The following is a 13,089-nucleotide window of genomic DNA, read 5'->3' on the forward strand; positions in this document are numbered from 1 at the left end:
AGCGAGCTACATAAAGGCAGTTATGCAGATGCTCACAAAATTGGCATCAAGTTGAGTTTATTCATATTGCATTAAAATATGTTTGCACAATTCAAAGATACAGGAAAAAAAAAGGTCCTAGGCTTGGTTACTATGCTATATCTGCTAAATGAAAGCCATTTCCCAGCAGCGAAGGTTATATATGTATATGAAATTTGACCAGCAATATAGTCTAATGTAGATGCTGCAGTGTTATTTAAAATTAAATGAACAATACAGAGATGAAAGTCTTGTAGCCCATTCAGCTCACTGATTGCTCAGCAAGTGCAGTGTGTGCAAATAAGGGGTGATGTCCTCATCACTTTTGCGCTTAAACGATAAATCTAAAACACAATTTGCATTGAATGAACATAAGTAAATACAGAGAAAACAGTTAAACAGGCCTGCTGAGCCAATTCCTGCTACTCACGGCAGATCCAGGTGAGACAATTGCATAGTTTGTAAAAGGAGGTACCCAATACTGTATAGAGTTCCAATATAGCACTTAAAGCATGAAAGGTGCAGTTATTAGACTGTCAGCACCTTTGCTCCAGTCTAATCAGGTCCCTTTCTTAAAGAATTTAGGTAGTCCTTGATGGTCTTCTCCACATTTGGTACTGCGTAGGCTTGAGCAGCGTAAATTCCGGTACAGGTACCCACCACGAAGCCCAGCACAGCGGAGGCTCTGAGCTTGGCAAAAACATAACCGGCCACGAATCCCTTCAGGAATGGGGAACTCAGAATGGAGCCTTCCTGCAAATGTCAAAGAAGTTGTAGTTTAGTTTTGGTTTTTTTAGATCAATGTTAAAATCTCATTAACAAAAACTATATTGAATGCAGACAACTCTGTACTAAGACTTAGGGGACGCAAGGGGCGCTTAATACCCCAATGGTCCAAAATAAGGTGCATAGTGTCATTATGCATGAGAGAAAAAGTAGGTAAGTAACAATTAGACAAGTTCCAAAGGGAATATTTATTGAAAATGTACCCCAATACAATAGTGCAAAAATAGCGGATTATTCGATCCTGATTATCACACAACAGGCAGGGATGACAACCAGTGGTCATCTGTACCGTGACAATTCGTCCCTGGGTCCAGGGGCACCGAGGGCACGTACCCCCCTTAATCCAGCTCTGGAAACAGATATACATTTTAAAGGAAGAGATCACTTATAAAATACACATTTGTTAGGATATTATGCTAAATAAAGTAGGGTGCAAGATACTTTTTTCACAATATGTCCATAAATATGACCATCAACCACTACAATGTGTGGGCTCCAAAGTGATGGTCGTCCCAAACCAAATGTTATTTAATAGACCAATAGGGAGAAAAGAGGATAAGCGGAGGGGGGTGTCCATTGCAGCCAATTCATTTTTAGATGTCATTTATCTAGTACAGGCATGTCAAACTCAAAACACCAACCAGGCCGAATACTCAAGGTCTATGAGTGTGTGCGCGCCCCAACAATTTTGAAGGTTTATTATTAATAAAAACCAATGCAGTGCCCCTTATGCAATTCCACCCCGTATTAGAGCCCATTATGCAATGCCCCTTATGCAGTGCCCCAGTAATGCCCCTTATGTTGTGCCCCTAGTAATGTCCCTAATAGTGCCCCTTACGCAGTGCCCCCAGTAATGCCCCTTACGCAGTGCCCCCAGTAATGCCCCTTACGCAGAGCCCCCAGTAATGCCCCTTACGCAGAGCCCCCAGTAATGCCCCTTACGCAGAGCCCCCAGTGATGTCCTTAGTGCCCCTTATGCAGAGCCCCCAGTAATGCCCCTTATGCAGATCCCCCAGTAATGTCCTTAGTTCCCCTTATGCAGAGCCCCCAGTAATGCCCCTTACGTTGTGCCCCCAGTAATGTCCCTTTATGCAGAGCCCCTAGTAATGCCCTTAGTGCCCCCAGTAATGCCCCTTTATGCAGAGCCCCCAGTAATGCCCCTTTATGCAGAGCCCCCAGTAATGCCCCTTATGCAGAGCCCCCAGTAATGCCCCTTATGCAGAGCCCCCAGTAATGCCCCTTATGCAGAGCCCCCAGTAATGCCCCTTATGCAGAGCCCCCAGTAATGCCCCTTATGCAGAGCCCCCAGTAATGCCCCTTATGCAGAGCCCCCAGTAATGCCCCTTATGCAGAGCCCCCAGTAATGCCCCTTATGTTGTGCCCCCAAGTAAAGCCCCCTCCTAGTATAGAACAGGCCCCACTCACCTGTCTGTGCAGTACTTACATTTCTTCACGACGGAAGCTGGGCACCGCTCCAGTCCACGCCATCCCGCGTAGACGCTGCCGCTGACTGGATCTAATTAGATCCAGAGCGGCAGGCGCAGGCTCCGCTCGTCACGGGTAATATGCTCGCCGCATACATTTATGTGAGCCCACACTCTGGGGCCGCAGAAAATGTTTATTCAGGCTGCATGTTTGACATGCCTGATCTAGTACAGGCTACAAAATTATAACTAGAATTTGATTGGTCTGAAAACCTGGTTGAATACAACCACAAATTGGCGCTGCCAGTCCTCCGCCAGCCACATGACTGCTTTGATCCAGTCACTCAGTAGTTTGGCTTTAGGTGTGAAGCAAAATCGGTCATATATGGTTATTCATATGCGAGATGTGTCCTCATACACTATTGCTGAGGTCGGGTAAAACAGCCTTTCTCGGCACATCAGATCCCTTGCGACTCTTCTAGTGCAGAGCTTCTTTTTTGCATCTTTTTACCCAGAAAATGCATCTTAGTCTCAATCGAATGCGACAAAACCTCTTCACGAGACTGCTCTGATTAATTTGATGTGTGACACTTGTATATCTAGTGTTCACTCTAGCATCCTGCAGTTCCTATTTTCTGCCTGGGGTGTCGCTCTCTGCTCTACTGCATCCATCACACTCTGGTCAGGACCTCAGCAGTTTGTTGCTCAGTTGGGTGTGCTAGAAGCACCAGAGCAGAGAGTGACACCCCAGGCAGGAAAGAGGAACTGCATGGGTTGTACCAGGTGCTAGAATGAAGACTATGTATATCTGTGGGCGACCAGGTCTGAATCTGTATAGGAAGTGCTCCGATGCAGTGCTCGTAGCTATTTTCCGCGCCAGGATCCGTTGTGCATCGTATACGGATTCAGACTCACACAGATATGCAAGTCTCGCAAATCAAATTAATCAGTGCAGTCTCGAGAAGCGGTTTGTCGCATCGAATTGCGACGAAGACGAGTTTTCGGGCAAAAAAGATGCTACACCATACATCCACGTGCGGATCAAGGCTAGGTGTATGGGGAGACATCTTTAATGCACGTTTGCATTGGAGAAGATTAGAATAGAACGTATATAATGCTACTTGTTTTGTTATCGCTGGAATGCTTTGTGCCACCTGCCCGACAGAAAATAGCACCGGCGACTATAACATACATAAGCAGTCAGTATAAAAATGAATAATATGCAGCTTCACCATAAAATAGACAAAAACAGCTAAGCCCATTTCCTTCACGATTGAGAACAATTGAAACGTTTTCCTTTCATCCTGATTCCAGTATCCTAGCAGTGAGGAGGGCAGTCGCGGTAAGGCTGACACAGGATGGGCATGTAACGGTTAATGATAAAACAACAAGACAATAAAAATAATACAGTAATAAACCCACCTACAGAACTTTTTCTATTGTTGCTGCGGTCACGTCTTAAATAAACCAGCAACAGACATCAGCAAAATGTCAAAGACTCCCATGAGTGATGCCGGGATCACAAACAAGAACTAATAAGGTGGTATTAAGTCTGTTATTATTGCTCATTTACGGCCTCAGCAGAGCACGGACAGTAACTTCTCTTATGTCAGTCTTATCAGACGACGACAGGCAGCAGATGGCGCTCAGTAACCCGTCGCCTTCCTCTTACAGTAACACACCGAAGCGCAATATGGCAAACTGAACAAGCGGAAATGGGAAGAGGTGGTTTCTGAAAAGCTATTCAGGAAATGATATATAATGCTGATCATAAGACTACAATTCACATATATGCTTCCTAAAGGAATACAGACAGTGCATGAGAGCAAAATAAGCAACATCTACAACCGTGTTTATTAAGGCAAATCAATTTTTTTTACTATTTTTAGTCCCCTGGTAATGTTATATAACCTCATCCGACAGCTTTATATCAAAGAGGTGTGTTTATCTCAGCATCAAATCATAAGATGTAAGGTAGGATATAACGTAATAATATACACCCAGAGATAGATTTACTAAAGTGTGGGGTTTTAGGAAGTGGAGATATTGCCCATAGCAACCAATCAGATTCTAGCCATTATCTTCTAGAAGGTGCTAGATAAATGATAAGTAGAATCTGACAGGTTACTATGGGCAAGATCTCCACTTCTAAAAACCTGCACTTTAGTAAATATACCCCCCCTCCCCAGAGAGCACAAACCTTTATCGGTAGAAAACATACGTTGGAGTATTATAAAGACTGTACAATTGAGCCGCAAATGAAAAAAAAAAAAATTAAAATTCATTTTTATGGGCGATTCGGAATAAGGCACAGTGCCGATGTCGGACGCAGTAAAGCAATTTTTTAATTTCTGCGCTTGCGCCCAGAGTCGCAGTTGCGCTACTGGAGCGTCTAAGAACTCTGAAAGTGGGCGTCTCCGTCCTTGTACATTCGCACACACAGATGTACATCAGGGAAGGGCTATGCAGTGGCATTTGGCGTCGGAGGCTGCTGCATCCTACGCAGATTCAGGTCCTTCAGGTACAAACTTCACAATCTGCAGAAAAGGCGCCAGGCGTTTAATAGCTACTCCGCCCCTAACAGCGCCTGCACATGAAGCTTCTCCAGGGCAGAGGTGGAATTACCTGCGAGGTGCCGGCATCGGAACGATAAGGGCGAATCTGCCCAATGTTTTAAAGCGGCATATAATATAAAAGGCAAAAACACCCTGTTTTGCTTTTTAAATGATTGCCTCTCTAAAACATCAGGCAGACCCGCAACGGTGCCGGCATCTCAAAGGCTACTGCATTACCCCCCAGAATCTCAGAAGTGGAAGTTGTTGGCAAAGGAAAGCTAATGCTGCCGATAGTCGGACAAGCAAACTTCCCTTGCCCACAGTTTACATTCAAACTTTTCCAAAGCATTGGATGCAGACCAATGGCAAAGGTGAGGATCTATCAAACCATTGGTGTCACTGGGAGTAGAACTCCACGGTTCTGCTATATGGGGGATTAATTTGAAGAAAAAACAAAACAGAAAACAATTAAATGGGAGTACTTGCATTTGTAATTTCTCAAAAGACAAAGGATAAAATATTAATTTACCTGAGATACTCCAGACTGGACCTCAGTCTCTATTCTACGTTGCAGACCTTCCAGCTGATCTTTCAGAAAGGCGAGATCCTTTAACTTTGGGGCACCCTGTTGATAACAGAAAATTCAAGTTAAATACTAGGAAGTACGAACAGGAAAACTAGTGAAGACTCAGAGGAGCTCCGAAGGTAGAATCCAGCCCTGAACAAGGAAACTGGAAGCCACAAATCTGAAGTCAGAACTTTCATGAGAGAAGTCTATGATACAAAAGGACACAATGAAAACGGTATTCAGCAGAATGGTTTTGTACTGCACTTTTGTACTGTCCATTACAAGGTAATGCCAGCAGACTGAGGAGATCGAAAAAAAACATTAAACAGTAGCACAAAGGAATAGCAAAGAGAAAACATGAAAAGGCTCATCAAATGGGACTCTAGGGGACTGTTCCCTTGATATGATGAGTTTCTAAGTTTTATAAATGTGGTGAATTGTTCAGCCATGCTCTAGTGTGTGAGATTAAAGTGCTGGATGGAGCAATTATTGTCTGACAAATCTGGGGAGAATTTTGATAAGAGAAAGGTACGTCGGAGTTCATATTAAACTTTTCACAGATTTCCTATTTCAATAATCTAAAAAATGGCCCATGGGATTAAAGTCATGATAAAAGGAACTACATATCCCAGCGTGCCCTGCCACAGTTTTGCTGTTAGAGTATGCTTAAACTGTGGCAGTGCATGCTAGAAAGTGTAGTTCTACAGCAGCTGGAGTGTCAAAGGCTTCCGGCCCCTTATCTATTCAATAATTTCTATAGCCTTGCACAGAGGTATACTTTTCAACTGAACATTAACACAAATATAAAAGTATGCAAGTATCACTTTATATTAACTAAAGGGAGAGTTGCCATCTGTCATTGGCTAAGCTAAACCAATCAAAGTGTAACTATCAGTATTTGGCTGTCATAAGAGACCTCTCCTTATTGGCTGCCTGGCTATTTATAAGCTAGGCTGAAGAGAATCTAGTGTCTTTTTGTGGTGTAGCTCCTCCCGAGAAGATTTATAGTACTCCTCCCAGGAGGCCTGTTCACTCTATGGTAGGGATGGCCATCGAATAGTGCAGACGATGCCAACATTGGAACCTGCCTTGTCACAACCCGTGCAGTTCCTCTTTCCTGCCTGGGGTGTCACACACTGCTCTGGTGCTTCTAGCACACTCAGCTAATGCAAGAAACTGCTGAGATAAGCTGGGTACACACTTTTACGATTGCAAGCTGATCGGTTAAAACTGTCCCGATCAGCCGTGCAGTCTGTCCCCAGTGTGACCCCGTTAGCAGCGTACACACTGTGCAGACATAGCTCAGTGTGTACGGGCTTCTATGGGATTGGGAGGTCGACCCGATGAACATTAAACTGTACATAAGCTGCGACCTCCCGATCCCGACCGTTGCAGGAGCGTTAAAAGCCATTTATCGGCTAATGCTCCTGCATCGGGACAGCGTACACACCTATACAATCCAATGGCCGTTCTCTCGATATTGGAGGAACGGCCCAATGATTGTATAGGTGTGTACCCAGCTATACATCCATTGTCTCTATAAATCATCAGCGTGTACAGAGACAGGAACAGTACAGGGTTAGACATCACCAATAGCATCCGATCGCCAGGAGGCTGAAGCTGGACTGAGCTTTCATTTGCAGACCAGCTATTTTATTTTAGTTCAGGACAACCTGGGATTACGGCAACATACAGCAACCACCAATCTCAGTTGCCAAGTAGTTACATTTACAGCATATTATTAACTCCCTATCAACCGGCTTATCTATCATTCCTGTGTAGATAACAAGGAGCAAAGCAGATGGGTAAACTCAAACTGTGGTGGAGGAGATCATTGGAGGACGAGATTTGATTAAGCTCCAGTTCGATACTCGCTGGCAGACAGCAGTGATCTGTATTACTCGTTATCTCCCAAAACACAACCTTAATCCACATAGAAGGGAATAAGTAATAAGACAGGGGGAGGTGGTGGCAGATTTATATTACACTGGTATGTATGTACCTGTAATATACAACATAAAACTAAATTTCACACCTGTATGTTATGAGTTATCACTGGATATATGTGAACAATATGTCTGGCTAACACTGATCTGGGTGAAGTCGTATTCTTTCCTGCATTGCGTTGGGAGGAGCTGCCGGTTCCTCTTCGTGAAATCACTCCCAGAGCCAAATGTAACACCCCGAAATTTGCGGAAGCCGAAAACAATTTAGTTGCTACATTAAAGCGGCAATTAGTTTAATTGGCGCTTTAAATATAAATTGCAGGCTATTATAATAGTCCCCAGTCTTGTCCAGCCAAGTATCTAGCTGCTCAGATATAACTTTCAATGCAGGGTTAGCAAATCATGTACCATGAAAGCAAATGTATTCCTAACACCAATACAACATCAGAACAAATATGTTAAAATGGGTTGGGGCACGGGATGCCGGCGGTCAAAATCCTGACGCCGACAGGCTAAGGGTACAGACACCTGTCGGTAGGTATCCTAACTCTCACTCCCTGCACCAAAGCTCCCTCCTAGAGCCTAACCTTAACCCTCTCCCTAGTGCCTAACCCTTCCTCCCAGTGCCTAACCCCCTCCCTTAGTGCCTAACCCTAACCCTCCTCCCCTAGTGCCTAACCCTCCTCACCAAGTGCCTAACCCTAACCCTCCTCCCCTAGGGCCTAACCCTTCCCCCCCCAGTGTCTAACCCTAACCCTTCCCCCCCAGTGCCTAACCCTAACCCTCCTCCCCTAGGGCCTAACCCTTGCCCCCCAGTGTCTAACCCTAACCGTCCTCCCCTAGTGCCTAACCCTCCTCCCCTAGTGCCTAACCCTCCTCCCCTAGTGCCTAACCCTTCCTCCCCTAGTGCCTAACCCTTCCTCCCCTAGTGCCTAACCCTTCCTCCCCTAGTGCCTAACCCTTCCTCCCCTAGTGCCTAACCCTTCCTCCCCTAGTGCCTAACCCTTCCTCCCCTAGTGCCTAACCCTAACCCTCCTCCCCTAGGGCCTAACCCTTCCCCCCCAGTGTCTAACCCTAACCCTTCCCCCCCAGTGCCTAACCCTAACCCTCCTCCCCTAGGGCCTAACCCTTCCCCCCCAGTGTCTAACCCTAACCCTTCCCCCCCAGTGCCTAACCCTAACCCTCTCTGTCCCCCAACTACTTACCTTCGGGATGCAGGCGCCAGAAATTTGACAGGTGTCGGGATTCTGGCACCGGTATTCTAAGCGCCAGCATCCCATGTGGCGGGATTGTGACTACATCCAGTTAAAATGGCCGTATGCGATGGATGTATAGATTTATCTAAAGTTACCTTTAAGCATAGTATGATAATAGCCATGTTCTGGGAAGGTATCTATATAATAATCCCGATGTATCCCATTTCCGTCATGTGCAGTTGGAGCCAGGGCGCGTGCCACAGGTGCACCCCCAACAGCGCCCACTGCCGTGACAGACGAGACAAGCTCGCACCCAGAGGAGGAGAGGGGACCCTGCAGAGAGAGGAAGTGCTGCAGCAGTCAGGGGGGGGGCTGGAGGGACACTGGGTACGGCAGACCAGAATTACCATTATATAGGAATGTGTGCTGATGACAGTGCGGACAACTCATGTACCTGATTGTGCTACCAACAATCTTACTGTATGGGAATTCTAGCTGCCAAGATAGGCTCCTGACGAGACTACATTAGCTTTATTTATGTGTCCCGACAGAAGAGAGGTCCTAAACTAATTAGCGTGAATTTATTTTATTGGAGATGTTTAGATATTTTGGTTAATATTAAAGATTTTTCACTAGCAAGCCAATTCTTATCTCCTGCCGGTACGATTTCTATCCCACGGTAGAGCTAATTCCCAGCACAACAGAGCAGACCGTATTTTCTCATAAAAGAGTAATGCTAGATGGACACCTGAAGCATTCCATTCATGATCCGACTGACGACAATTTCCTGAGCGTAGAAACGATCTTGAGAACATACAATTTCGAGCGTACACACTAGTGATTTATCATTCCGAATGATCATCGGTCCTTAGATCGCCACAAAGGTGACATTTTTAAAAGAACTATCAGCAAAAATGTCAGACAGATCGGAAATTCACACACAGGGCAGATGTACTAAGCTCTGGAAAGTGATAAACTACCAACTAATCAGCTCCTGACATTTTTCAAATAAAGCCTATGGGGACATATTCAATTGGGGGCAAGAAAAGCATAAATCCCGCACCTGTGAGGTTTTTCCTGCAGGTGCAGGAATTTTGCTATTCAATTAGGTGCGTGTTTTTCTTTATATTTTGAGCACCGGGAGGTTTTTATTCTCGCACCTCCAGAGCAAGTCTGATTTTTTTCTAAAATCGTTAATTTTAGGAAAAAATCAGTGGAACTTTCTCTGGGGCCCCTGCGGCACCCCCCCTGAGGACTAATTAAGCAACTGGAAGTTTACAATTAACTTAGTCCTTAATTACTTACCTTCTGCAGCGCTGTCTTCTGCATCCAGCATTGGAAGCAGGGTCTTCTGCAGCAGGGTGAGTATGTCAGTGTGTGTGAGTGTTAGTGTGTCCAAGTGAGTATGTGTGACCCCCAGTGTGTGTTCCCAGTGTCTGTGTGCCACCCTCCTGTAATGGGCGCTAAGAGAACTAGATCTCCCAGCAGCCCTTGCTCCTCCCACCAGCCCCTGGAGGCTCCCAGCAGATACTTCTCCAGTGAGAGGAGGCCATCGGGAGCCGCAGAGACCCCGGGCAGGTAAGTGTAGAATTTTTTTCATGCGGCGCAGGGTTTTCAGCTCTGAAAACCCAGTGACCGCTTTTTTTTTTTTTTTTTTTTTTTTTAAATACCGCAGGTATTGGGAGTGCGCATACACGGGGTAATCCAAATTTGTTTTTTTTCCTTGCTAAACCTCGCACCCAATTGAATATGCCACTATAACATGACAGTTAGGAGCGGAGTGACTGGTAGTTTATCACTTTACAAATGTATCACTTTCCTGAGATTAGTACATCTCCCGCACACTACGACAACTGCTCATCGCTTTGGCAAAACATTGTGCAGCAGGCCACATCCAACAGGTTTTGGAATTATAGTCAACCCGGGTGTTGTGCACACACTCTTGAGATTATTTTGATTTTAGCCAGATTATTGCATTGCATGTACCGATCTTAGGTCTCTGCACAGTCACCAGTAAGCTTTATCCCATACTACATGTATCAGGCTTAGCAAGGAGAAAGTGTGGTGGTCGATTTAAGAGAGGGGGAGATGTACTGTGTCACCAGAGCATGGCGGAGAGCTCGGACATGAACCCTCCTGAATAGGCGCATGTCGGCATGGCAATGACTCATAATATTTTTTGAAATATAATTTCCCTCACCTTACTTCCAGAATGTGGGCAACTAAAGCTGGGTACACACTATATGATCCATTGTACAATATATCATCCCGACGCAAATCAGAACGATATACTTCGCTGATCGCATGGTGCCTACACCCAACTGGGCATGCCCACGGTTAGTTCATCGCATCGTCCCATCTGCTGGGAGCGATGCTGCAAACACCATGCTGCTAAACGCGGCATATAACGATACATCGGGCCGCATGCCACTGCATCGCGCAATGTATACGGACGGCGCAATATATCATATCATGTCGTCCCGTCGCCTGGGTACACCATCTTGTAGTGTGTATCCAGCTCAAGCAGTGGACTAAGGGTTTATAGGGGATGTAACCTGCCAGCACACGCAGTAGCAATCATTGCAGAAGGTGCCATTCATTACCCCCAGAGACATAATACAGTGATGAGCCATGATGTGGGCCCACACACACGGTTTGTATGCTGACATTATCCAGCTCCTACCATGGCTACAGACATGTGACCCGTGTGCCCGCAGATCCTTAGGAACTACAAGTCACAGCACAGTCATCAGAGAGAGCCTTATTGGGCTTAGACCCCCCTGGACTACAGGATGATGGCGGCCCCCACGCCGTGGGACCTTATTCACAAAACAGTTACATGAAAGTCGCTCAACTGCTAACTCGGCCGCGTTATAACTCCATGTGAGCACCCAGTTGAAAGAATCGTATGAAAACCCAAATCGCAGATACCATACCAACTACCACACGGGTCACTACTCCCCCTCTGCGCTTCTCTCCCACTCACCTTGTCATCCGACATCTTGTCCGGCCAGCGCAGGCGCAGTGAGAGAAAGACGGCTGCAACAGCACTGCCGGTGAATCGATTAACTCTGAGATAGATTGCACAAGTGTTGTGACGAGCTACGATTTGGGGATCGTTTAAGTTCCCTGGACTCCCATTTGGCCTGTCAATCATACAGAGCTGTATATCAGTCACAAACTACAATTGAAGCTCATTTTTAAACAATAACAAGTTATGCTCGGAAAACTGACCTGCTACTTACACCAATGCTGCTTACAGCATGCTACTTACACCAATGCTGCTGCTTACAGCAATGCTACTACAGCAATGCAACATACAGCAAGTGCAAGTGGTATATATAGCCTGAATGTTATTGCAGTTACTGTTATTATCACTTATTTAGCCAAACATAATGCAAATCCTCCAACATGACCCCTTCCATCGTGTGCAAGATGCTTTGTTCCTGCACTACCTTCCTGCAGTCACCTGTGTTGCATACTTGCCTACTCTCCTGGGACTGCCGGGAGCCTCCCAAAAATGGGGTACCACCTCCCTCCTTTGCAAGAGTAGGTAAGTCCCCCGGAATGGCCGCAGCCCACACATGAAAGTGGGCGGTCCAGGGTGGTGTGATGACGCGATTCGCACTGAATCGCGTCATCGTAGTCCCGCACCCAACTTTACAATGCTGGTAATATCGGCATTATAAAGTGAGGGGCAATGACGCGATCACGCCAGAACGCTCCTGCACAGCCCACTTTAGCCGCCTCCACACAGGCTGCACCGACCTGACACCTGACAGCCCTCTTCCAGAGGGGGCGGCCAGAATGTCGGCAAGTACTGTTTGCTGTGTTGTACTAATACAGTGGTGCCCAAACTCGAGCCTCAAGGCACCCGTACAGTCCAGATTTTAAGTCTATCAAAGCTCAAGCACAGGTGACTTAAATATACTTACCAACTTTGCGGGAGGCAGCCAGGCCGGCACAGAGGGGATGTGGTAGTGCCCCCCCCCTGCTATACAGTGATGAGAAAACACACATTGTATAGCAGGGGTTGGAGCTACAATGACTACATTCAGCGCAAATCACATCATGGCACCCCCCCCCCATCCCGTCCGCACTACACGTCTTTCCTCCCTGAATGCCCACTAGTGCTCTGTATGTGGGCGGCAGCTGGGTGTTGCGAGCGGGTGGAGGGAGTGTGGGAGACTTGCCCATTTTTCCGGGTGGCCGGAAGCACCACCCGATTTTCGGGAGCCTCCCGGCCATTCCAAGAGAGTAGGCGAGTGTGGACTTAGGACCTCATTCAGAGCCGCTCGCAAAAAGCGAGCGGGTGGACCGCGCTAAAACCACAATTGGGATAATTGAATCTGGCCAACAATGGGACTGGTCATACAGCGCTATATCCTACCAGTCACTGTGGTCTGTGTAGTTGATTTTAGTGCCCATTGTAAACATGTAATGATTTTCTGCATTTGTATGTGACTTGTGCTGGCGGTAATCTCTACGTTCTATACTGTCCGCTTATATCTTTCCCTTTATTCTACTATACCTTGACATACTAAGGTATAGGGGGTTCATTGTACCTCACATTTCCCATATACTTGTGAGGGCTAT

The 13,089-nt window shown here is 46.2% G+C and overlaps 1 protein-coding gene across 1 annotated transcript; it reads right to left on the bottom strand.

Moving 5' to 3' along the window:
- LOC148521502 (SLC35A4 upstream open reading frame protein) lies at positions 1-11,592 on the bottom strand. The gene is made up of 3 exons (XM_088475049.1): positions 11,480-11,592; positions 5,313-5,408; positions 1-771 (listed from the first exon to the last, which is right to left on the bottom strand). Exons 1-3 carry the CDS (start codon positions 11,492-11,494, stop codon positions 574-576), a joined length of 309 nt encoding a protein of 102 aa, XP_088331175.1. The 5' UTR covers positions 11,495-11,592; the 3' UTR covers positions 1-573.
- Between the last annotated feature and the right edge of the window lie 1,497 nt (positions 11,593-13,089).

This window comes from Taudactylus pleione, unplaced genomic scaffold, assembly GCF_031769625.1.
Source record: "Taudactylus pleione unplaced genomic scaffold, aTauple2 ptg000161l, whole genome shotgun sequence".
In the NCBI taxonomy this organism is placed as follows: Eukaryota; Metazoa; Chordata; class Amphibia; order Anura; family Myobatrachidae; genus Taudactylus; species Taudactylus pleione.